The sequence below is a fragment of the Erinaceus europaeus genome, chromosome 13, assembly GCF_950295315.1.
Source record: "Erinaceus europaeus chromosome 13, mEriEur2.1, whole genome shotgun sequence".
In the NCBI taxonomy this organism is placed as follows: domain Eukaryota; kingdom Metazoa; phylum Chordata; class Mammalia; order Eulipotyphla; family Erinaceidae; genus Erinaceus; species Erinaceus europaeus.
In genome coordinates, this window is record NC_080174.1 from 11,106,364 (window position 1) to 11,132,704 (window position 26,341).

Consider the following 26,341-nt stretch of genomic DNA (forward strand, 5'->3'; position numbering starts at 1 on the left):
GGTGCTGGGGTATCTCTCTTTCTCCTTCTTTCTATTTGAAATATAAAGGGATAAAAAGTGTCTGCCAGGAGCAGTAGAGTCATTTATGTTCAAGACCCTAGTGAGCAATTAAAAAAAAAAGACTCCAAAGAGATCTATAATGTTTTGTGTGTGTGTATGTGTGTGTGCATTGTTGTTGCTGGGGTGTCACCACTCTGAGTCCCCCTTTTCAAAGGAAAAGAGAAAGGTGTCAGAATACCAAAGGTTCCCCCTGTGTGTGGAGGCCCAGCAGGAATCTGGATTACACACCTTCTCTGCTTGCCTTAGAGTCAAATTCTTTTTTTAAAAAAAAATAATTAATTTTTTTCTTTTTTCCTCCCTTTATTAGGGGGATTGTTTTATTTTATTTTATTTTTAAAGAATTTATTTATTCACAAGGAAGATAGGAGGAGAGAGAGAGAAAAAAAAAAAACAGACATCACTCTGGTGCATGCACTGCTGGGGGTTGAATTCAGGACCTCCTGCTTGAGAGCCCAGTACTTTATCTACTGAGCCACCTCCCGGACCGTGGGGATTAATGTTTTGCAGTCACTAGTAAATACAATAGTTTGTACATGCATAACATTTCTCAGTTTTCCACATAATATTACAACCCCCTCTAGGTTCTCTGTCATCCTTTTCCAGGACCCATATAGTTATATTCTTATTTTATTTTATTGAGCGTTAATTTTTTCAAACATTATTTATTTAATATTTTAAAAAATATTTTTATTCCCTTTTGTTGCCCTTGTTTTTTATTATTGTAGTTATTATTGATGTTATTGTTGTTGGATAGGACAGAAAGAAATAGAGAGAGGAGGGGAAGACAGAGAGGGGGAAAGATAGACACCTGTAGTAGACCTGCTTCACCACTTGAACTGGGAACCTTATCCTTATGCCAGTTCTTGAGCTTAGAGCCACGTGATCTTAACCTACTGCGCTACCGCCCGACTCCCATTGCCATACTTTTTTTTTGTAGTTGTTAATGTGGTTTTACATCCCAGTGGAGTCAATGTTGTCTCTGTGCTGTTGGGTTAAAGTTTTCCTATGAATAGTATGAGCTCTAATTTCTGCCTCATGAAAAGCAGGGGACAACGCAAGAGAAGGAGGAGAATGAAGTGGATTTCAGCGCTGCTCAGAGCCCAGGTGTCCAGGAATGGTTGGCCCAAGCACGCACCATGTGGACACAGCAACGAGAGAGCAGCCTCCAGCAGAAGAAAGTAAGGCTCTGCCCATCCTTCCATGACTGTCGGTAAACCAGGAATACACCCTGAGGAACAAATGTTTCAGAGGGACTGAAACTGCTTCTGTAACTAAAGACAGCCAGAACCTGTACTTTCTCTCTGGACAGACGCAAGCATGGATATCCTTGTGACTACCGAGATGACTGACCATCTTAAAGTCTGTTCCTGCAGAAAACTCAGAGTCAGAGCTCACAAGGGACATTCAGGAGTGACATTCTGAGCAGCACAGTGACATTCTGCCTCATCTTGGAGATCCGTGTTGTTTTCGTATTTGTCCCACTTTGAGAAAGTTTTCTAATAAGATTTTCAGAAAGGTCTCTGAGAATTGATGAAAATCTAAATTCAGTGGTCTTTTTATAAAGAGCAGGAACTGACTGGTAGCACACACAAAAGAACACTCACATTACCGTGCACATGAAGACCCAGGTTCAAGTCCCGGATCCTGATCAGAAGAGAATTGGGAGCTTCACAGGCTGTAGAGCACAGCTCCAGTCCCCTCTCCCTCTCCATTCTCTCTCTTTCTCTCTCTCTCTCCCTATCTCTCTCTCTCTCCCTCCCTCCTCTCTCTCTTTCTATTATTAAAAAAAAATTGAATAAAAGAAAAAATGGCAAGGGGTAGGCCAGGCGGTGGTACACCTGGTTACAGTGCATAAGGACCCAGGTTCAAGCCCCTGGTCCCCACCTGCAGGGGAAAAGCTTTACAAGTGGTGAAACAGGGCTGCTGGTCCATCTCTCTCTGTCTCTCTCCATCTCTATCTTCCTCCCCTCTCAATTTCTCTATAGCTCTATTTTTTTTTCTTTTTCTTTAATCAGAACCCTGCTCAGCTCTGGCTTATGTTGATGCAGGGGAATGAACCTGGGACTTTGGAGCTTCAGGCATGAGAGTCTCTTTGCATAGCCATTATGCTATCTACCCTTCTCTACCTCTAGCCAATAATAAATAAATAAAAATGTTTAAAAAATTAATGCCCAATAAAATAAAATAAAAAGAGAGAGAAAATGGCCACTGAGAACAGTGAGGTCATCATGCAGGCACTGGTCCCCGGGGGTGGGTGGGCAGGCAGTGGTGCACCCAGTAGAGTGCACACATTATGGTGTGTAAGAATCTGTGTTCTGGGAGCCGGGCAGGAGCGCAACAGGTTAAGCGCACGTGGCGCAAAGCGCAAGGACTGGCGGAAGGATCCCGGTTCCAGTCCCCGGCTCCTCACCTGCAGGGGAGTCGCTTCACAGGCGGTGAAGCAGGTCTGCAGGTGTCTGTCTTTCTCTCTCCCTCTCTGTCTTCCCCTCCTCTCTCCATTTCTCTTTGTCCTGTCCAACAACAACATCAATAACAACAATAATAACTACAACAATTAAAACAAGGGCAACAAAAGGGGATTTAAAAAATAAATATTAAAAAAAAAAAAGAATCTGTGTTCCGGCCGCTGGTCCCCACCTGCAGGTGGGAAGTTTTGTAGGTGGTGAAGCAGGGCTCCAGGTGTGTCTCTCTACCTCCCACTCTCTCCTCCTTTTCTTTCTTTTTCTTGTTTTGTCTTTTTAGCCTCCAGGGTTATCTGAATCCACTTCTCCTAGAGGAGGGGGAGGGGAGATAAAGAGGGAGAGAGAAAGATAGATACTTGCAGACCTGCTTTGCCACTTGTGAAGGGACCCCGACCCCCTGCAGGTGGGGAACCAGGGCCCTCCGAGCAGGATCTTTGCATGGTCTCTGCACTTGGTGCTATGTGCTCTTAGTACCAAGTGCGCCACCTCCTGGCCCCCACCTCCTTCTCATTTTCTGTTTGTTTCTGTTCAATTACATAAAATACTTTAAAAGGAAGTTTATTTCTTCCTTGCAAGTAGATATTACAGAATTGGGTTGTACATTGTTTCACACCGAAACCAATGAACTTTGATAAGTAAGAGTACGTGAAATTTGTCATGGCCTATTTCTTCGAAACCTAAAATAGGATACAAGGTTAGCATTTTTATATATTAGTGTTGGAAATATTTCTCTCAAAAAGTCAGACCACATATGAATAACGGAAAGCTGGAGTCACTGGCAGTTCAAATGATGGAGTAAGTGGAGAATTAAAAAGAGCTCCTGCTCTGGCGAGCGTAGATAACATAATGATATGTAAAGAGGCTTCAAGGTCACAGGTTCAATCCTCCACATTACCATAAACCAGAGCTGAGCAGTGTGCTCCAGTCAAAAAAAAAGAAAAAGAAAAAAGAGCTTCTGTTCTAAAGGTTCTTTCCCAGCTCATGGTAACATTGACCTTGTAAGAATGTTCCTCTTAGGCCACCTGGGGGCACCATTGTCCAGCAAAAAAAAAAAAAAAAAAAGAAAGAAAGAAAACTTTTCCTTTTGATTTTTTCCCCTAAGATTTTTCAGTTATTATATATATATATGGTTGGATAGAGACAGAAAAAATTTAAGAATATATATATATATTCCTTTTGATTTTTTTCCCCTAAGATTTTTCAGTTATTATATATATATAGTTTGATAGAGACAGAAAGAAATTAAGAGTAGAGCGGGAGAGAGACAGAGAGACACTTGCAACACTGTTTCGCCACTCTTGAAGCTTACCCTCTGCAGATGGGGACTGAGGGCTTGAACCTGGGTCCTTGGGCATTGTAATGTGTGCATTTAACCGGGTGTGCCACGCCTGGCCCCTTCAGTTATTTTCTTTTTGTTTTTTAATTATTATTTTTTTTTACCAGAGCACATATTATTATTATTACTTACTAGAGCATTGCTCAGCTCGTTTAAGAAATGCACACACTTGGGAGTCTGGCGGTAGCATAGCAGGTTAAGCTCACGTGGTGCAAAGCTCAATGACCGGCATAAGGATCCCAGTTCGAGCTCCCGGCTCCCCACCTGCAGGGGAGTCGCTTCACAAGCGGTGAAGCAGGTCTGCAGGTGTCTATCTTTCTCTCCCCCTCTCTGTCTTCCCCTCCTCTCTACATTTCTCCCTGTCCTATCTAACAACGACAACATCATCAACAACAGTAATAAATACAACAGTAAAAATACCATAAGAGCAACAAAAGGGAAAATAAATTAAAAAAAAAGAAATGCACACACTTAAAACAAAAGAGTTCTCAACGTGAGTAGTGGCACACAAATCCTGTGCAGGGACCCCAGTTTTAGTCCCCACCCCTACCTGCAAGGGCAATTCTTCAGGAATAGTAAAGTAGGACTGTAGGTATCTCTCTCTTCACCTCTCTTCTCAATTTCTCTTTATCCTATCCAATAAAATAGAAAGAAAAAAAAATGGCTGCTTGGTGTCATGGATTCATAGAGCCAGCATCTATCCCCTATAACCCTGATGGCAGTTAAATAAATAACTAAATAGATAAGCAGATAAATAAGTAAATAAATAACAATAAAATTAGATAGAAAAACAAAGTTCCCTGAGGATTCTGCAGACATAACTGCCTTGGCTTTGGTTAGTCATCACGGTGGAACAATGGTGTTCTCTTTCCTCCTCTCTCTGCTGCAGGAGTTGGAGCTGGAGTTAGCAGAGCAGAAGAGCCTCCTCAGATCTGTGGCCAGCCGTGGAGAGGAAATTCTCACCCAGCATTCTGCTGTAGAGACCTCTGCTTGTGTGGGGTACGTATTAGGATATTACCTTGGTCTGTTTTCCTTTTTTTTTTTTTTTTTTTTTTTTTTTTTTTTTAACCAGAGCACTGTTCAGCTCTGGCTTATGGTGGTGCGGGGGATTGAACCTGGGACTTTGGAGCCTCAGGCATAAGAGTCTATTTGCATAACCATTATGTTATCTACCCTCCACCCTGGTTTGTTTTCCTGACATTTGAACAAATAGGAGCCTCTCACTCAGGAGTTTATGGCCTACATCTGCAGAAGTTTGAGGATCCTCTTGCCATGCCCCATCCATGATATTTACTTGCATTTTGAATGTCTTGTTGCAGAGCAGAGGTGGACTTCACTTGGATTTAATTGTGCCCTTTCCAGCATCTTCAGCATGTCTGTCCAGAGAAGATGCTCACATTACTTTTTGTTTAAATATGATCTTTAAAGGATTTATTTTATTTACTACATTTGAGAGAGAGAGAGAGAGAGAGAGAGAAAGTCACAGCCTCACTCTGGGACCTGTGCTCTCAGGGATTAAACTCAGAAACTTCAGGTATGTAAGTCCAGTGCCTTGTCAGTTGAGTCATCTCCCTCCCTGTGAGCTTACATTTTTTTCCTTTCCTTTTTAAAAAAATATTTATTTATTCCCTTTTGTTGCCCTTGTTTTATTGTTGTAGTTGTTGCTGTTATTGATGTCATTGTTGTTGGATAGGACAGAGAGAAATGGAGAGAGGAGGGGAAGACAGAGATGGGGAGAGAAAGACAGACACTTGCAGACCTGCTTCACTACCTGTGAAGTGACTCCCCTGCAGGTGGGGAGACAGGGGCTCGAACCGGGATCCTTACAATGTTCCATTACACTTTGCACCGTGTGCGCTTAACCCGCTGCGCCCAACTCCCCACATTTATTTTTTTAAATCATATGAGAACCACATGAAAAATTAGACCCATGACATTTCTAAATGAAGCTGTAACTGCAAATCATTTATTCTACAAGAATGTGTCTTCACCTGACATTTTGAAAAAAGAATGTATGTGCCCTACTAAAGATCTTGATTTATTTATCTTTATTGCTTTTTGTTTATCATTATTTATCTTTCCAATCTTTTTTTTCTATTGAGGTGTTGATAGTTTATAGTGTAGTCTTTTAAAAAATATTTTACTTATTTAATTTTGAGAGAGAGAGAGAGGGGAGAGAGGGGAAAACACCAGAGCCCTGCCCAGCTCTGACTTATGGTGGTGCAGGGGATTGAACCTGGGACTTCGGAGCCTCAGGCATGAGAGTCTCTTTGCATAACCAGTATGCTATCTACCCTCGCCCTATAGTGTAGTTTTTGATAGATAGACACTATCTATCATCTCCCTCTTTGCAGGGCCAGTGAGCCACTTGCTTCCCCAGCCTAGGGCCCCCTTCATCCCATCCCTTTCCCTCCTTCCCCAAAGTCCTTTGCTTTGTTGTGATATACTTTGCCTAGTTTATGTTTCACTTCACTGTTTTACTTATTTATTTATTTACTTTTACCAGAGCACTGCTCAGCTGTGGCTTACAGTGCTGCTGGGGACTAGATCTGGGACCTCAGAAATCTATTGTTTAATCTCTGTGCTATCTCCCTGGCAATATCTTGATTAAAAAAATAATAATCAATTTCATTTTAAATAACATGTATTTGTTAATGAGAGAGAGAGAGAGGCAATCAGAGTATAACTCTAGTATAACTCTAGTACACAGGAGGCTGGTAGTTGAACTTGGGACCTCATGCTTGAGATTCCAAGGGTCTATCTACTGTGACATTTCCCAGGGCCTTATAATGATCCGTTTCTATTTGGTCTATATGTGAATTCATTGAACTTTGAGTCTTCATTTGAGTAAGGATTAAAAGACTTAAATGAAACAAAGTAAAAAGCTAGAAACAAATAAGGAATTTGGAGAATTTCAAATGTTCTTAAGAGTCACATAGAGGGAGTCAGGTACAGGTGGCACAAAGTGCAAGGACTGGTGTAGGGATCCCGGTTCAAGCCCCTGGCTCCCCACCTTCAGGGGAGTCGTTTCACAGGTGGTGAAGCAGGTCTGCAGGTGTCTTATCTTTTTCTTCCCCTCTCTGTCTTCCCCTCCTCTCTCCATTTTTCTCTGTCCTATCCAACAACAACGACATCAAGAACAACAATAATCACTACAACAATAAAACAAGGGCAACAAAAGGAAATAAATAAATATTAAAAAAAAAGAATTATGATCAAGCTGGAGAAATTTTTAAAAGTCTCTGTTGTCCACTTTGCTGAAAAATACCAACAAGTCCATACATCTGTCTGTGTAAATTCAAAATGAGACATGCTCTTCCTTCCATGCTGAATGTGAGTTGAGACTTGACTTCCCTTTTTATTTTCTATTGCTTCTACTTATTCTAGAATGCGCATATATATTTTTTCAATCCATTTTCTTATTTTATCAAACTTTTATTCTAGAAAGCAGTCATACACATATTGCCTCTGTATCATGTTTGTGGTTGTAAAAAGCAACAGCAGGAATCTTTCTTGTCTCTCCTACTATAATTTTTTTTTCTTGCCTTGACCTTTAGCTTTGGAGAAGTCCCAGAGGAAAGATAAACAACTGAAACTTGCTGTTTCCAATATGAAAAATATTTTTAAGAGAAATTTGTGGTGTAGTATTGGCTTTCTGTACAAGACTCACTTGAAAAACTGCTTATGAATTCTTTAACTTTTATACTACTTTTCTGGAAAAGCCACTTTTCAATCCAGTTGATTGCAGTTCAAGCTAAATATTTCAGGCTTCGGTAAATATACCAAGCAAATACACAGCTGTGAACTAAGTCACATGCAGAAGCCAAGAGAAAGAAAATATATACTTTTGAAAGAACAAAATAACATTGCTCGGGGGAAAAGTCACTTATATCAAGTCTTTCACTTGTTCACTGACCTTCTAAGGTTCTCAGTGGTTATTTAGTTTATCTTAGGAGACCCTTTTGAGAGGACATGACTTTTTAAAAAATTTTTTTATATCTATGTATTTATTTTCCCTTTGTTGCCCTTGTTGTTTTTTATTGTTATTGTAGTTATTGTTGTTATTGATGTCATCCTTGTTAGATAGGACAGAGAGAAATGGAAAGAGGAGGGGAGAGAAAGGTAGACACCTGCAGACCTGCTTCACAGCCTGTGAAGCGACCCCCCTGCAGGTGGGGAGCCAGGGGCTTGAACTGGGATCCTTCCATGGGTCCTTATGCTTCATGCCACATGCACTTAACCCGCTGCACTACCACACAACTCCCTTTTTTCTTTTTAATTTTACTTTATTTTTTTTAAATCTGTTCTTTTTTTCCCCCTTTGTTGCCCTTGTTGTTTTCTTACTGTAATTATTATTGATGTTGTTATTGATGTCACTGTTGGATAGGACAGAGAAAAATGGAGAGAGGAGGGGAAGACAGAGGGGGAGAGAAAGATAGACACATGCAGACCTGCTTCACTGCCTGTGAAGTGACCCCCTACAGGTGGGGAGCTGAGGGGGTTGGGCTCATACTGGGATCCTTATGCAGGTCCTAGAGCTTTGCATCATGTGCGCTTAACCCACTGCACTACAGACCGACTCCCTTGAGGACATGACTTCTTTCATGGGCCATGAAACTAACTGAATGTGTGAAGAATAAGGACTGTATTAACAGGAGAGATGATGGAGGGCCCCTTCCCAGATACCTAAGAAAATATCCACTGGAAATTTACTGATTTAGGCAAAGAAGAATATATTCCCATGAGAAACGAAAGATGCTGCTCTAATTCTAATTTAAGACTGATTTACCAAAAATGAGGGTATAAGTATTATATAAGTAGTATATACCCTTGGTTTTATACTACGGATCAATACATCAAAAGTTAATGGTTCAGGGGCTGGGTGGTGGTGCCCTGGGTTAAGCATACAAAATACAAAGCACAAGGATTGTCTTAAGGATCCTGGTTTGAGTCCCCAGCTCCCCACCTGCAGGGGGTCACTTAGCAAGTGGTGAAGCAGGTCTGTAGGTGTCTTTCTCTCTCCCTTTCTGTCTCCCCCACTTCTCTCAATTTCTTTCCTGTCCTGTCCAACAGCAACAGCAGCAGCAACAGCAACGGAAAGAGGATGATCACCTCCAGAAGCAGTGGATTTGTGGTGCAGGCACAAAGCCTCAGTGGTAACTCTGGAGGCAAAATAATAATAATAATTTTAATGGTTCACTGTGGACCACCTCAAAAGAGCACAATGAAATGAAATTCCATGAGGAGTTTAGCACTTTTATTTCTAAGATTAAACAAATGGCGGGGCTAGTTGGTGGTGCACTGGGTTAAGCACACATAGTACTAAGTGCGAGGACCCACTGAAGGATCCTGGTTTGAGCCCCTAGCTCCCCACCTGCATGGGGAAGGGGGTACTTCACAGGCAATGAATCAGGTCTTCAGGTGTCTATCTTTCTCTCTCACCTTCTCTGTCTTCCCCATCTCTCTCAATTTCTCTCCATCCTATCCAGTAAATGGCTGTGGATTCGAAGTGCACGCACCAAGCCCCAGCAAAAACCCTGGAGGCAATTTTTAATTAATTAGTTAAACACATGTACACACCAAAAATTTTGTAGACTAATATATTAGACAAAATTAGAGGTATCAATTTGTAATGGCACTTTTCTCACTCAAATATACTTTTTTTTTAAGTCCATCCATGCTATATAAACATATGAAGTTCTTTCCTAACTGTTTAACGGTGTTTTGTTTTATAATTATTAAAAATTACACATCTTTGATCATTAAAAATTAAGTCATTTATTCATCTGTATTTTTTTCCTTTTTGTCCTTCTGGTTTATCGTTATAGTTGTTACTGCTGTCATTGTTGTTGGATAGGACAGAGTGAAATGGAGAGAGGAGGGGAAGACAGAGAGGGGGAGAGACAAACAGACACTTGCAGACCTGCTTCACCACTTGTGAAGTGACCCCCTACAGGTGGGGAGCCGGGGGCTTGAACCGGGATCCTTAAAGCCGGTCTTTGCATTTTGCACCATGTATGCTTAGCCTGCTGCACCACCGCCCAGCCCCCTATTCATCTGTATTTTTATGATGGGCAAGCACATTGTTGATGTTTGTTTTGGTGTAATGGTTTTTTTTTTGTTGTTGTTGTTTGTTTGTTTCTATTACTAGCTGACCTTCTTACTTGCCTCCAGGTACAGAGATGGGAGAGAGTCTGTAAATTCTATGGTAGTGTTGGAATTCTTGGTGTATAGACTTAAAGATAAGGTCTTATCCCAACATATTTACCCCCCCCCATCAAAACTTTGTATTTATTTGTTCACTTATTTATTTATTCTTAACAAAGCCACAACTCAGAATTTTGAAAGGTTTCTTGTTTATTTTAGTGAGACAGAGCAAAACATTGTTCAGTTATGTGGGGCCAGGAATTGAACCCAGATTCTCGGTCATGCAGTCCTGTGCTCTGCCTGTTGAGTTACCTCCCTGACAATAGAAACTTGACAAAAAATGTTATGTTTATCTGGAGAATAATTGACTCATAGCATAGTGTATAGTTTTTGTGAATCCCATGAACTCATTACATTGTGTGTGTGTGTGTGTGTGTTTGCTAAATACTATCTAAAATGTCTTTCAGGTGGTTCTATAGTTAAGACTTTAACATTCCTGAAAAATCAGGATATCTTGGAATTTGAGTTTCCTAAATTTTTATCATTAGTCTCACTGATTGAGTGGGCATTCTTTGCCAGACAGGGATATGGATGTTACATACAACTTCTCAGACTTTAAGTAATGGCAGGGAAGAAAGTGAGGTCTTTAGTCATGTTCAATTCTTCCAAATGACCTCCCTGGAACTTTTTTTTAATTTAATAAACTTGATGAGAGAGTGGCAGGGAAATACGTCAAAATATCATTCTGCAGCCCATGGAATTCCATAAGGAGCTCCATTGTGGTGCTGGGGGTTGAATTTAGGGTCTCACAGTAAGCCATGTGCTCTACCAGACTATCTCCCAGTCCTCTCCCCAAACTTTAACTGCATGATTCTATAAGATAGACACTGCTTTCATTATAATGATGAAATATTTGAGATAAGAGAAGTGCAGTGAATTACTAGTATTTCTAAATTTGCTTTTTTCAAAAATATTTTATTATTTTTTTTCTGAAGTTTTTATTTTATTTTATTTATTTATTCCCTTTTGTTGCCCTTGTTGTTTTTTATTGTTGTAGTTATTATTGTTGTTGTCATTGTTGGATAGGACAGAGAGAAATGGAGAGAGGAGGGGAAGACAGAGAGGAGGAGAGAGAGATAGACACCTGCAGACCTGCTTCACCGCCTGTGAAGCGACTCCTCTGCAGGTGGGGAGCCGGGGTTCGAACCGGGATCCTTATGCCAGTCCTTGTGCTTTGCGCCACCTGCGCTTAACCTGCTGCGCTGCAGCCCGACTCCCTATTTATTTTTTTAGAGAGATGCAGAGAGAGACACACATACAGAGAGACAAACACCAGAGCCCTGCTCAGCTCTGATTTATGGTGGTCCTGGGGATTGAACCTAGACTTTGGAGCCTCAGGCCTGAGTCTGTTTGCATAACCATTATGCTATCTTCCCCCACCCTCTATTTGCTTTACTGTAGCAGAGACTCAAACCGGTTCCATTTTAAGATTGCTGTGTTCAAAGTAGAGACTGCACTACCTTCCTTCCATGGTATCTTGTTATGTCTTTCACCCTGAGCCCATGTCCTTTTCACCTGGTCCATAAGGTTTACTTAGAACTCCGGGTAAACACTCAATGCACTGGAAAGCATTACTAGGAGGTTTAATTTAATTTGGGGACAACGCATCAGAGGCTATTGGTGTACTCACACATAGCTTTCTAACTCTAGAAGTTACAAGGGCATTCTATTTCATATGGAGCTATTTTCACTGTATTCTCCAGTGAAATAATACTTCAGTATTATTGTGCTCATGCCAACATCCAATTAAAAATACAACTAAGAAGATGCTTGTGTTATGGTCAGTCTCAATTTTTCTATGTTAATTTATAGTTTTCAAGTGTGAACCGATGACTGAAATAATCAGGTCTCAATTTGAGAAGTCAGATCTAGTCGGAATGGTGAGTTATCTGGAACTTACCACCTTACGGTGGCACACTTGTAAACTTCGATTGTTTATTCTTCTAGTAGCGAAAACCCTGATGTGTTATCCCAGGAGTTGAGGATGGAAGGGGAGAAATCACCTGCCGAAGACCAGATGAGAATGAAATGGGAAAACTTACACCAAGAATTTAGTGCCAAGCAGAAGCTACTGCAGAATGTTCTGGAACAGGAACAGGAGCAAGTGGTACCAAGTGTTTTGCTTTCTCATATTAACGAACATGAAAGATGTAGCGTTTAGACTAAGGGAACCTGGATGTGTAATCATCAAGTCCAAACCAAGACGGAATTATTATTATTTTTTAAAGATTTTATTTATTGATTCATGAGAAATGATAGGAGAGAGAGAAAGAACCAGTTATCACTCTGGTACATGTGCTGCCGGGGATTCAACTCAGGACCTCCTGCTGGAGAGTCCAATGCCTTATCCATTGCGCTGCCTTCCAGACCACCCAAGGCATCATTATTCTTCTTTAAAATTATTTATGTAGTGCCAAGGGATAAATCCCAGATTTCATTCCTGTGATAGACTTCTTACTGATTTCCCTAGGCCAGTTTTTATTGGAGATCCTTAGGAAGTCATGGGGTGTGTAGAGAAACAAGAGTGAAAGAGACATCAGAGCTCCATCCCACCATCCCACCATTCCTGGGGTTCTCCTGGTGTTGTCCATGGTTCTCCCACATGGTCCTGGAGGTTGAACCCAGGACTTCTCACATGATGCATCCAGAGTGGGCCTGCAGCATTGCAGGGTATCTCACCCATTACCTGCTCTTTTCTCAAGTAACTACTTTTTCTCTTGCTATCATGCTGAAACCCCAGCTTACATTACCTTCATGAACATTCCCACATGCCATTCAAATGGTCAAATTCAGATTCAAGTATGTGTCTTACTTCCTTTGGACATCAGGAGTGAAAATGCTCAGAAGGACAGTTTTGTTGTTGTTTATTTGTTTTTGTTTTTTTCCCCTTTTTTCTAGCACCTCATGTACAGAAAAAAACCTGGCCAGGGCACAAATGTTCTGAAATAAGCTACCTCTGTTTGTCTTACAGCTTTACAACAGGCCAAATAGGCTCCTAGCTGGAGTGCCACTCTACAAAGGGGAAGGGACAGTCCAGGATAAATCTGCAGTGACCTCTTTGCTGGATGGGTTGAATCAGGCCTTGGAGGAGGCATCTTCCCAGGTAGGGCTGTGATGTGCATTTGCTTGTGAGCTTAGTGTTTGAACTTGCTCCTCTCCTATGCCTGGGTTGTTGAAACCCAACAGGATATTCGTGGCCTAAAGGTCACCTTCATGTTACCACATTTCCTCTTGCCTTGGACTTTAAGGGGTGGCTGCATTCCTCACATACCTGCCTCTCTGGTGTGAGTCCTTGAATTTCTGAAGCACTAAGTTTCCTCCCACTGTCCCTGGTTTTTCAGGGTGGAGGGACCATGAGGCAGAGCAGTGACCTGGAACAGAAATTATATGATGGGGTCTCCGCTACGTCTACATGGTTGGATGATGTCGAAGAACGTTTGTTTGTGGCCACAGCGCTTTTGCCAGAAGAAACGGAGACTTGTCTCTACAACCAGGAGGTGAGTTCACAGTGGGCGTCTGTGAATCTGTGACAAAGCGTTTGAGTCTTGTTACTGACTGATCATTGTTAATGGATGAAGAAGGTTAAGCACAAATCAGGTCTATGAAAACCCAAACTAGGTGTATTTCCAAGCAGCATAATTTAGGAAAGAATTATTAGGTGGGGGTAGATAGTGTCAGGGTTATGCAAAGAGACCATCAAGCCTAAGGCTCCAAAATCCTGGGTTCAGTCCTGGGCACCACCATAACCCAAAGCTGATCTGTGCTCTGGTAAAAGAAAAAAAAAAAAAGTGTAAATGTGAAAAGTTATCTCAAAAGTATTTTTATTTATTTAGAATAGAGAGGGGTGGGGGGGTTCGGGCGGCAGCCAAGTGGGTTAAGCACATTGTGGCATGAAGTGCAAGGACTGGGGTAGAAATCCGTATTCACTTCACAAGCCATGAAGCTAGTCTGCTGGTTTTTCTCTGCTTCTCTTCCTCTCTCAATTTCTCTCTGTCCTATCAAATAAATGAAAAAAAAAAAAAGGCGTCCAGGAGCAGTGGATTTGTAGTGCAGGCACTGAGCCCCAAGGAATAACCTTGGAGGCATAAAAAGAAAGAAAAGAAAAGAAAAATCTTGTCAACATCAGCTTTGCCTAAAACTTACAGAAGTGCATAAGGTAATTTACTTTGTGTTAGACATAATTAGAGCAGAACTGGGGAGATGTGCGGTAGTATCACTCCAGACTTGCATGCCTGAGCCTCCCAAAGGTTTGATTCCCAGCATTACCATATGCCAGAGCTGAACAGGGCCCTGCTCTCCCACCATATGCAATGAGAACAAACAGATACACACGAATGGAAAGATAAAGCAGGCTTTCTGTAAGCTAGTGACTAGGTTTAAATTTAGGTTCATGGATCTAATCATTGAAAAGACGTTTCTTTTTTGTTGATCCTAGACGCTTGCCAAAGATATCAAGGAAATGTCTGAAGAGATGGATAAGAACAAGAATTTGTTCTCTCAAGCTTTTCCAGAAGATGGTGACAACCGAGAAGTTATTGACGACACCTTGGGGTGTCTCCAAAGCAGGTTATCTTTGCTGGATTCTGTCATAAATCAGCGATGTCATCAGATGAAGGAGAGACTTCAGCAGATACTCAATTTCCAGGTAGGACATCATCTCTCTCAAGAGATGCAATCTGTTTATTGAAAAAAGGATGCCAGAAACTAGTTTTTTTTTTTTTTTTTTTGCTTATTTATAATAATGTTTGTGTTGCTCAGTATATGTGTGTATGCTTAAGTATTCATGAGATAAGCTAGTGTTCTAAACTTTGTAGATAATAGACACTTCATTTCTTTCCAGTCTGCTCAAATGCATGGGAACTATCTTTCTGATAGTACCCCTATGAGCTGTCTGGGTTAGCTCTGAAAACAAAGTAATAACATATTGTGGTAAGGAATTATTTCCCAAGATTTTAGATGGCTTCTTTATATTTTTATTTTATTACTAGGTAGAGTCAGAGAGAAATTGAGGGGAGAAGTAGAGATAGAGAGGGAAAGGAACAGAGATACCTGCAGCCCTGATTCACCACTTGTGAAATTTTTCCCCTGCAGGTGAGGACTGGGGCTGGAGCCCAGGTCCTTATGCACTGTAATGTGTACCTTTAACCAGATGCACCATTGCCTGGCCCCTCTAGGTGACTTTTTATAGCTTGGGAAAGTTCCTTGAAAGTGAGGGAAATGGAACTAGGGGTGGTACAGCAGGTATAGTGCAGACTTTACCAAGCACAAGGACCAGTGTTCAAATCTGCAGTGCCCATCTGCAAGAAGCAAGTTTCACAAGGGTTGAAGCAATACTTCAGATATCAGTCTTCCCCTCCAGCCCCCCTGATTTTATCTGTCTCTATTAACGAAAAGAAAAAGAAAATGGCCAGCAGCTAGCAGTAGATATGTTGTGTAGACATCAAGTCCCAGAGATAACCATAGTGACAAAAAAAAAAACAAAACTGAAAAAAAAAAAGTGAGGGAAAGAGAGAGGAAGAAGAGGGAGGAAAAGGAATCTTTTTTTTTTTTTTTTCTGTTATGTTTTTTTTTTCCCCAAACACAGTAATGGCAATAAATTGTTTTGCATGGAAATCAATAGCATAATATTTTGCTGTAATGTTTAAACATGCACAGATGCTTCAGACAAAGCAAGAAGGTATTTATTTATTTGCATGCTTTGGTTTTGTTAGAACTGCATTGGAAAGACTTTTTGTAGGGGGCCAGGAAGTGATAGACCTGTTGAAGCGCTCACATTACAGTGCGCAAGGACCCAGGTTCAAGCCCCTGGTCCCCACCTGCAGGGGAGGGGCAAGCTTCACAAGTGATGAAGCAGGGTTGCAGGTGTCTCTCTGTCTCTTTCTCTCTGTGTCTTCCCCCTTCCCCTCTCAATTTCTCTCTGTCTCTACTCTAATTATAAATGAATAAATAATTTTTTTTTAAAAAAAAAAAGACTTTTGTAGCACATTCTCTGGAAGTCTAGGTGGGTTGATGGTAACGGATCCTTTGTCCTCTCTGTAGGACATTCTTGAATCTTCTGAACATTAAACTCCTGCGCCTGTGTGCTGCTTCTGTGCATCATTTTCCACTGTTTTTTTGACTTTGCTATTTCTGCACTATGTGTCTTTGTCATTTGCCTCCTTAGAATGATCTGAAGGTGCTGTTCACATCGATGGCTGACACCAAGTACCTCATTCTGCAGAAACCGGCAAACGTGTCTGAACAGCCCGTGGCGGAGCAGATAGAGGTATTTTCAACTGCCTTTTCCCATAGCGCAGTGAATGCAGAGTCAGTATGATCCACCGTGAAGTGTTAGATTGTGCGGAAGAGCAGTAACTTCTTAGAGCATTGGTGCATTTTAGTTTGTGGGTCAGGCGTTTTGTTGTTGTTGTTGTTTGTTTGTTTGTTTTGTTTTTAAGATTTAAAAAATATTTATTTCCCTTTTTTTGCCCTTTTTTTATTGTTGTTGTAGTTATTGTTGATGTTGTCATTGTTGGATGGGACAGAGAGAAATGGAGAGAGGAGGGGAAGACAGAGAGGGGGAGAGGAGGGGGAGAGGAAGATAGACATCTGCAGACCTGCTTCACCGCCTGTGAAGCAACTCCCCCTGCAGGTAGGGAGCCGGGGGCTCAAACTGGAATCCTCACGCTGGTCTTTGCGCTTTGTGCCATGTGCGCTTAACCCAGCTGCGCTGCCGCCTGAATCTCAGGTGTTTTGTTTTTAAGAGCCCGGTTTGGAGAATTGGCTGGGCTACCCTTATGCCTGTGTGGAACTTGAAAATGGGAGGTACAGAAAGGTGTCAATGATGGGTGGTAACACTGTTACATGACAGCGAGGTAAATTATGAGTCTCAGTGCTATGTGGCAGAAAGTCATGGGAAGCATTTGAGTAAAACATTATGGGGGGCCAGGTGGTGGCGCACCTGGTTGAGTGCTCACATTACAGTGTGCAAGGACCCAGGTTCAAGTCCCTGGTCCCCACCTGTAGGAGGAAAGCTTCACAAGTGGGAAAGCAGAGCTGCAGGTGTTTCTCTGTCTCTCTCCTTCTCTATCTCCCCCTTCCCTCTAGATTTCTGGCTGTCTCTATCCAATAAATAAATATAATAAAAATAAATTTAAAAAAATAAATGAAACATTATGGGTATGAAGAAGGCTTTGTAGAGGGCTGGGTGGTGACTCACAGGGTTAAGCACACATAGTATGAAACTCAAGGACCCATGTAAGGATCCTGGTTTGAGCCCCTGGCTCCCCACCTGCAGGGGGTCGCTTCACAAGCTGTGAAGCAGGTCTGCAGGTGTCTATATTTCTATCTTTTCCTCCCCTCTGAGTTTCTCTTTTTCCTATTAATAATAATAGTAATAAATGGCCACAGGAGCAGTGGGTTCATAGTGTGGGCACTGAGCCCCAGCGATAACCCTGACTCAAAAAGAAAAAGAAAAAAAGGCTTTGTAGTGTCCAGCAGGAGAGGTTCAGGGGAGTTTTATGTATTTATTGGATAGAGACAGAGAGAAGTTGAGAAGGAAGGAGGAGGTAGAGAAAGAGACAGAGAGACACCTGTAGCCCTGCTTCACTACTCATGAAGCTTTCCTCCTGCAGGGAGGACCCAGGGGCTTGAACCCAGGTCCTTGCTCACTGTAATGTGTGTACTTAACCAGGTGCACCACTGCCTGGCCCCCAGGAGAGGTTTTGTAAAGAGGATTTATTTATTTAAGTTTGGACCAGACATTTCAGTATAAAAACTATCCAAGTAAAGAGGGCAGTAAGAACAAAGGCATGAATGGTCTACAACTTGGCACATTGCAGCAAGGAAGCAGGTCACCCTGTTTCAGTGAACTCACAGTGAGTGAAAGGGGTTGCGGAGAAAGAAGTTAGTCAGCATTTTGCATGTTTAAAAATGTCCTGTGTGCCTACACTTAATCAATAGCTTCATGGTGTTTTGGTAGACTATTGTTAAAAGATTTGTCTATCTGCTTACATACTTATTTAACGTGAGAGAATGACTCAAATGTTATTCTGACATGTGTGGTGCTGGAGTTAACTCAGGCCCTCATGCAGGCAAGCCCTGCGTTCTACCACTAAGCCATCTGTCTGGAACATGGTAGAGAACTTTACTTTGGACTTGAGTTTCTTGGAGAATTTTGGCTCTATAGTTTTCTAATTTCCGTTTTTGATTTGAGGAACAGCAAGTGCTTCTAACTCCAAGGAGCTCTAGTGTTCTGACATTTCACAATAACTTGTCTTGGAGAGCGTCAATTTTTTTAAAAAATTTCTTTATTGGGGGATTAATGGTTTACAGTTGACAGTCAAATGCAATAGTTTGTACATGCATAACATTTCCCAGTTTTCCACGTAACAATTCAACCCCAACTAGATCCTTCTCTGCCATCATGTTTCAAAACCTGAACCTTCCCCTCCCCCACCCTAGAGATTTTTACTTTGGTGCAATATGCAAATTCCAGTCCAGGTTCTGCTTAGTGTTTCCCCTTCTGATCTTGTTTTTTTCAACTTCTGTCTATGAGTGAGATCATCCCATATTCATCGTTTTGCTTCTGACTTATCTCACTTAACATGATTTCTTCAAGTTCCATCCAAGATGAAGTGAAGAAAGTGAAACATCATTTTTAATAACTGAGTTGTTGTTTTCGACGGGTTATGTTGTTTTCTCCGGGCTGGCTTCATGGGCACGGGCGGGTAACAGACGACCAGGGACTCATGGTTGAGCTGTAGGCAGTATCTCTTTATTCATGCAGGACGCAACACAATCTAAGACGAGCTAAGTTAAACTCAAAGTACAGTACCGTAAAACTCACAATGCTGTCTTTATATATACTTGCCAAGTAAGGTGGAAACAGGATGTGACATAGAGAGGGTGGAGAGAAAAGTGACTGGTGAAAATCAGAGTGTGACAAAGAGGGGACAGATTAGGCAAGAATCCTATCACTGAACCACAAATGCCCTGGAGGGAGGGTGGAACTTGTTAACAGTGGTTATGTAAATAGAATGAAGTGGTTATGTAAATAGAATAGTGTTAAGCAGGGGGGATTTAAACCAAATGAAACAGAAGGGGTCTCATGCATACCAACACTGAGTAGTATCCCATTGTGTGTATATCCTACAAGTTACTCAGCCTCTCATCTGCTGTTGGACATCTAGGTAGCTTCTAGGTTTTGGCTATTACAAATTGTGCTGCTATGAACATAGATATACACAGATCTTTTTGGATGAGTGCGTTTGGTTCTCTAGGATATATCCCCAGGAGAGGGTCATAAGGTAGGTCCATTTCTAGCCTTCTGAGAGTGGAGAGGGCTGATTTTACCACAGAATTGGAGTTTCAGTGGACTGTTGAGCTCTCCCTGGTTGATTCTGGAGAATGTTCTAATGATTTGTTTAATAATGTGTATTCTTGCATTTGTTCCTTCTCTGGAACTCCCTGTAGACGAATTTTGGATGTTCTAGTTCAGTCTTCTAATTTCCTTCTCAAGAGACATTTCCTTTTCTCTCTTTTGCCAGTTTTCTTTATTTTTCCACTTTTTATTATTGATTTACAGAATTACCAGATAACAGGGTATAATTCCACACTGTTCCGACAGCCCAAGTTCTGCAACCCCATTCTCTCCACTGGAAACTACAGTGGTTCTTGCAAGGTCACAGATATTGGTTGACTAGTATTTCTATAACCATATATATATATATATATTTGCCCATATTTTCTGTGGTTCTTCCCTCTCTTCCAAGTCATACCTACATCTATTGCTACTTCTGAATGTCATTCCTTTATTTTTTTCTCTTTTTTTTTGTTCTTTTTTATTCTTTTCTCTTTTTGTAAATATTTATTTATTTTTCATTATTGGATAGAGACAGAGAAAGAAATTGAGAGGGAAGAGGAGATAGAGAAGGAAAGAGACAAGAGAGACACCTACAGCCCTGCTTTACCACTTGTGAAGCTTTCCCCCTAGAGATAAGACCCAGGGATGGAACCCAGCTCTTGATGGAATTGGAGTGTAGAGCCCTCTGTTCATCTTCCCCCAACATTTCTCTCCCTCTACATTTTGGATCTCTGAATGGTCCTCCTTTGTTAATATTTATTCTGTTATCTCATCTTAAATACATCAGTTTCCTTTAACAATCTCTCTTGATATAGTATTATTTTTGATTAAACATTTATTTTCTCTGTGGACAGAGATAGATAGCATAATAGTAATGCAAAGAGGCTCTCATGCTTGAGGCTCCAAAGTCCCAGATTCAATCCCCCACACAACCATAAGCCAGAACTGAGTAGTTCTCTGGGAAAAAAAAAAAAAAAGTTCCCTGTATAATTGGTTTCTCTCTAAATTGCTTTTACTTGCCTGCCTGTCTTTTGATCTCTGTCTTTCCCTCGGGTCTATGAAAATCCATCATTGTGCATTTGCATTTAGGACAAGAGAACCAAAGTTGCTTGCATGAGAATTTTGTGCATGAATGGAGCTTGTTAGATCTGAGAATCCAAAGAAAGGTGGGTACGCAGATTTTAGGTGTATTTTATTTCCTTGGCATATTTCTCTTCTCTAGCATTCTAGAAGGTGGAATGGATTCACATTCAGAATTCAGTGGATAGTCAGTTTATCTTGGTATTTTCAGTCATGTAAGTCTTACAACTGTTCCTGGTGCCTTTTAGTTCAGAGACTGTTTCACTTTCACCAGTAAATAGATTTCTCTCCCTTTCACCTGGGAAGTAAAGAAACAGTGTGGAAGGATGAAAGAGGGCTACAGAGAGTCTCATTGTGATCAATTTGATGGCAAAGATTCCCTGATAGGTTAGGCTGAACTCTCTCCGTTTCCCCAAGTCACTGGTCATGTAGCCTTGTGATTTCCAGATTTCAGATATTTTATTGGGCTGATCTTTGTTGCTTGTGGCTTGTTCTTGTAGATTTACAAGCAGGAAAGCACACCAATAAATGAGTAAATAAAATATTTGCTGTGGTTATCATGGGGATTCAGGAAAGAGAAACTAGGACACATGTGTTTCATCCACCATCTGGAGTTGGCGTCCGCTTTCTCCTTTAAGGGCAAGTGAGGTTGCATGTCTTCCAGAAGATTCCTTAGGTTGCTCCACAATCCACCATCTTCCTTCTTCTTCCAGCTCCTCGAACAAATAATGGATTGCATTAAGCTTAGTACATAATTCTCTTCAGCTTTGTTTCCCTTGCTCCTGTTTACTGTGGCTTCCAAGCCGGCCTATAAGCACCTGGAAGAGCAGGGGGTGATTTGCTCCTGGTTTTGCAGACCTCACAGTGGGAAGGCAAGGCTTACCACCAGTCACTGCTTCGGCCCCTGTTGCTGGCTTGAATTCCTACTTTGGCTTTTTAAACCTTCCCTGACTACACTACCCCACATTTTCCTCTTGCCTCACCCAGACTCCCCAAAGACATGCGGAACTCCATTTTAAAAACCAGAATGGGGGTCCAGGCGGTGACGCACCTGGTTAAGCGCACACATTACAGTGCGCAAGGACCCAGGTTCTAGTTCTTGGTCCCCACCTGTAGGGGAGAAAGCTTCATGAATGGTGAAGCAGGGCTGCAGGCATCTCTCTGTCTCTCTCCCTCTCTATCTCCCCCTTCCCTCTCAATTTCTGGCTGTCTCTATCCAATAAGTAAAGATAATAAAAAATAAGTTAAGAAAAAAAAAACAGAATGTGATAACCCTAGAAAAACATTTAATTAATTAATTTATTTATTTTCCCTTTAGTTGCCTTCGTTGTTTTATTGTTGTAGTTATTATTGTTGCTGTTATTGATGTCGTTGTTGCTGGATAGGACAGAGAGAAATGGGGAGAGGAGGGAAACACACAGAGGGGAGAGAAAGACAGACACCTGCAGACCTGCTTCACCACCAGTGAAGCAACTCCCCTGCAGGTGGGGAGTCCGGGGGCTCGAACCGGGATCCTTATGCCGGTCCTTGCCCTTTGCGCCACATGTGCTTAACCTGCTGCGCTACCACCCGACTCCCTAGAAAACCATTTTTGAGCTGCTAACTTCTGCTTCTCTCTCAGGTACCACTTATTCATGAGTTTTCTTCTTTCTTTAAACAAATCTTGGTTCTCCCAAGCTCTTTCATTCCAGTCCTGTCTCCAGTTTCCATTTCAGACTGCAGATCTGTAGTATGTTTAACATGTCTTTCCTTTTTTGTAGACTAGATAGATGGTCATGGTCCTTTTGTATATTGAGATGACTCTTTCCCTATACATTGATCTGTTTTATGTGGTGACCAGGAAAAACATGATCACAGTTTTATGTGGGTTAATTGTTTGTGGGAGCTTTACTGAAATATTTTAAGTCTTACACAGGCAATACAGCAGGCAGAAGAGGGGCTGAAGGAATTGGACGCAGGAATCATTGAATTAAAGAAGCGTGGTGACAAGTTACAGATTGAGCAGCCTTCCTTGCAAGAACTTTCCAAACTCCAGGTACAGTTTATTTTACCTACCAAGATTGTCCAGGCTATATGAAACATACTAACTAGAAGTCAAAGCACAAAGATCACGCTCACAATTTTATTTCTTTCTTCCTTCTTTTCTTTCTTTCTTTCTTTCTTTCTTTCTTTCTTTCTTTCTTTCTTTTTCTCTGTGTAACGTATATCATTAGGTCTTGGACTTTCTTTCAGGCAACTCAGTAATGTTTCTAAATCATTTGCCAAATTTAGGGGAATTAAAGTTTATATTTTTGTGCTTCTCAAATTTATCTGTTTTTCCCTGATATTTATTATTATCCCAGTGGCTACACACTATGATGTATTTAGTTTTAACTTGTCGTTTTATGTGCTTGGAAAGATAATTATTCATTTGACCCAGAAAAGGTAAAAGAGAGCTATCTATCCCATGTTGTCATATAAAACTCCGAAACTTAAAAAAAATTTTTTTTTAAATAATTCTTTGCTTATTCTGAAAAAGAGAAAAACAGATCACTATATATTCTGGCATGCAGTGTTGCCTGTGATTGAACCTGTGGCCTGTGGAGCCCTAGGCATGAAGCTCTGTACTTTAAGGGTCTGAGCTAGCTAGACACCACCATCCCAAACTATTTTTAAAGAAAAAAACAATAGTCACAAATTCTCAAGCAGATAGAAAATTACTGAAGATAATACTTTTCTGAAAGTGTTTTTTTTTTTTTCAGGTATTCCAAACTTTCAATTGTATTTAATGTGTTTGAATGGTAGAGAGATAGCTGCTTCAGTTCCAGAACAGAAATCTAACAGGAAGGTAGCTAAAGTCTAAATAGACTTCTGGACACCTTGGAGAAGTGGAGGAAAATATTTGGGTTGAACAAAGGCAAGAATCTACTATCAGCCATTATGAGCTCCTGGAACATTAGGCCAGCAAATGTAACTTCGGACACAGCATAGTTAAGACATAAAGAAACAACCGTGTGGTGCAGGGGTACATAGCATAATGGTTATGCAAAGAGACTCTCTTGCCTGAGCTTCCAAAGTCCCAGGTTTCAATCCCCTGCACCACCATAAGCCAGAGCTGAGCAAGAAAGAGAGAGAGAGAGAGAGAGAGAGAGAGAAGAGAGAGAAAGGAAGGAAGGAAGGAAGGAAGGAAGGAAGGAAGAGAGAGAAAGGAAGGATGAATGAGTCAATTGTATGCAGGAGCAAATGTTTAAAATCTCCTTGTTGTAGAACTCTTGAGGGATTGATACTTAGTCCATCACAGGGTTACAAGTTCGTTCTTTGGAAAAACCTCTTATTCTAAAAAGAGCAGTTTTACTTTAACTGTCTGATTCTGTTACCTAACATTTCATGTTGTGGGTGCCCAATACCCTGCACACCCTCCTTTTAGAATGCTTTCCACAAGTGCTTAAATGTCAGGTGTGAGAGTCCAGTGTCATAACTGTGAATAGACATTAATATTGAATTTTCCCAGATTGAACCATTTAGGCCCATTCTGCCTTACTATGACACGTGAATCAAGAACATGTAGTTCCAGTTAACCTTGCATTTGTTGTTGCTTCATCCCCAAGACATCTTTCTAGTTCAAATCTTTTTTATTTATTCGACTACATTTGGCAAAAATGTGTTTTTTTTTAAGACCTGAATTCCTTCTGCTCACATTAAAAAAAAAAACTCTGTTTCTCTTGCTCTTCATTTGAGAAATCTTCTAAAATTTGCATATGATTTAGCAGACAAAATGTTAGGGAGCTATGCCCCAATTGCTTTTTGGTGATGTCATCACTGATGATCAGAGAAAGCGGTTGTGTTGCTTGCTGATGGCGTTTCCCCACAGCCCATGAGAGCTGTTCAGCATTTGAGCCCCCCTTTCTCACTGTACATTCTCCACATCATTAGAACACAATTGTCGGGGGCTGAGCGGTGGTGTATCTGACAGAAAATAGATGTTGCAGTGCTCTGTGACTCAGATATAAACCCCCAGCCCTCATCTGAAGCCAGGAAACTTCATGAGTGGTGAAGCAGTGCTGCTCTTGTCTATCTCTCTCTCTCCCCATCTACCTCCTTCCCCCTCTAAATTTCTGTCTCTATCCAAAATATGTACAAGTAAAACATTTGAAAGAACACAGTTGTCATATTTTCTTAAAGCGCAGATAGACTTTAGTTGGGTGTTATCTCTCTCTGTCTCTGTCTCTCAGGACACGTATGATGAGCTCATGGTGACCATCGGCTCCCGACGGAGTGGTCTGAACCAGAACCTTGTCTTCAAGAGCCAGTACGAAAGGGGCCTGCAAGATCTGGCCGACCTGTTGGAGACCGGAAGGGAGAAGATGGCGGGAGACCAGAAAATCATTGTGTCTTCGAAAGAGGAAGTCCAGCAGCTCCTTGACAAACATAAGGTAAAGAGAAAGACAATGTAGTTGTGAAGACATAGTCACACTTACTGGTTCATACTTAGGACAGCCTGAGAGTATCAGCCTTTCATAAATTCCTGCATGTTTTAAGTTACTAATGAAAATGGCAACATATGCATGTTCAGTGCCTGCACTATAAATCCACCACTCCCCGCAGCCATTTTTCCTTTTGTTCAATTTTTTTCTTACTATTTGATTTTTGATAGAATAGAGAGCAGTTGAGAGGGAAGAGAGAGGGAGAAAGAAAGCCCCCGGCTCCCCACCTGCACTGGTCGCTTCACAGGCGGTGAAGCAGGTCTGCAGGTGTCTATCTTTCTCTCCCCCTCTCTGTCTTCCCTTCCTCTCTCCATTTCTCTCCTATTCAATAACAACAGCAAGAGCAACAAGGGCAACAAAAATGGGGGGAAAAATAGCCTCCAGGAGCAGTGGAGTCGCAGTGCTGGCACCAAGTCCCAGCAATAATCAGGGAGGCAAAAAACAAACAAACAAACAAAAAGATTCATTTATTTGAGAGAGGGAGAGGGAGAGAGAGAGAACACAAAAACATCACTCCAGCACATTTGATGCCAGAGGTAAAACTTTGGACCTCATGTTTGAGGGTCCAGTGCTTTATTCACTGCATTACTTCCCAGAACACAACAATATATATTTTTAAAGATTATATATATGGAGAGAAGAGAAGAGGAGAGGGAGAGGAGAGGGGAAAGGAGGGGAGGGGAGGGGAGAGGAGGGGAGAGGAGGGGAGGGGAGGAGAGAGGAGGGGAGAGGAGAGGGGAAAGGAGGGGAGGGGAGGAGAGAGGAGGGGAGAGGAGAGGGGAAAGGAGGGGAGAGGAGGGGAGAGGAGAGAGGAGAGGAGAGGAGAGAGGAGGGGAGAGGAGAGAGGAGGGGAGAGGAGAAAGGAGGGGAGAGGAGAGAGGAGAGGAGAGGAGAGAGGAGGGGAGAGGAGAGAGGAGGGGAGAGGAGGGGAGAGGAGAGGAGAGGAGAGGAGAGGAGAGGAGAGGAGAGGAGGGGAGAGGAGAGGAGAGGAGAGGAGAGGAGGGGAGAGGAGAGGAGGGGAGAGGAGAGGAGAGGAGAGGAGAGGAGAGGAGAGGAGAGGAGAGGAGGGGAGGGGAGGGGAGGGGAGGGGAGAGGAGAGGAGAGGAGAGGAGAGGAGAGGAGAGGAGAGGAGAGGAGAGGAGAGGAGAGGAGAGGAGAGGAGAGGAGGGGAGAAAGAAGAGCAAAGAAGGAGACCTAGGGTATCCCTGTAGCACAAGCAGTGCTGGTGATTGAACTCAGAGTTTTTTTAATTTAGTTTTATTTATTATGAGAAAGATAGGAGGAGAAAGAGAAAGAACCAGACATCACTCTGGTACATGTGCTGCTGGGGATTGAACTCAGGACCTCATATTTGAGGGTCCAATGCCTTATCCACTGCACAGTCTCCCAG

General features: G+C 41.8%; 1 protein-coding gene across 2 annotated transcripts in view; it reads left to right on the plus strand.

Moving 5' to 3' along the window:
• SYNE1 (spectrin repeat containing nuclear envelope protein 1) overlaps nt 1-26,341 on the plus strand; it is a 606,430-nt gene that overhangs the window by 416,875 nt on the left and 163,214 nt on the right. Inside the window, exons 99-107 of one of the 2 annotated variants that reach the window (XM_060205315.1) lie at nt 1,107-1,238; nt 4,748-4,857; nt 12,013-12,172; nt 13,037-13,168; nt 13,407-13,562; nt 14,501-14,710; nt 16,229-16,330; nt 22,404-22,523; nt 24,700-24,900. In XM_060205315.1, coding sequence (XP_060061298.1) covers nt 1,107-1,238; nt 4,748-4,857; nt 12,013-12,172; nt 13,037-13,168; nt 13,407-13,562; nt 14,501-14,710; nt 16,229-16,330; nt 22,404-22,523; nt 24,700-24,900 — 1,323 coding nt within the window. Of the gene's footprint in view, nt 1-1,103; nt 1,239-4,747; nt 4,858-12,012; nt 12,173-13,036; nt 13,169-13,406; nt 13,563-14,500; nt 14,711-16,228; nt 16,331-22,403; nt 22,524-24,699; nt 24,901-26,341 lie in introns of both variants that reach the window. The other variant, XM_060205316.1, reaches the window with a different exon arrangement.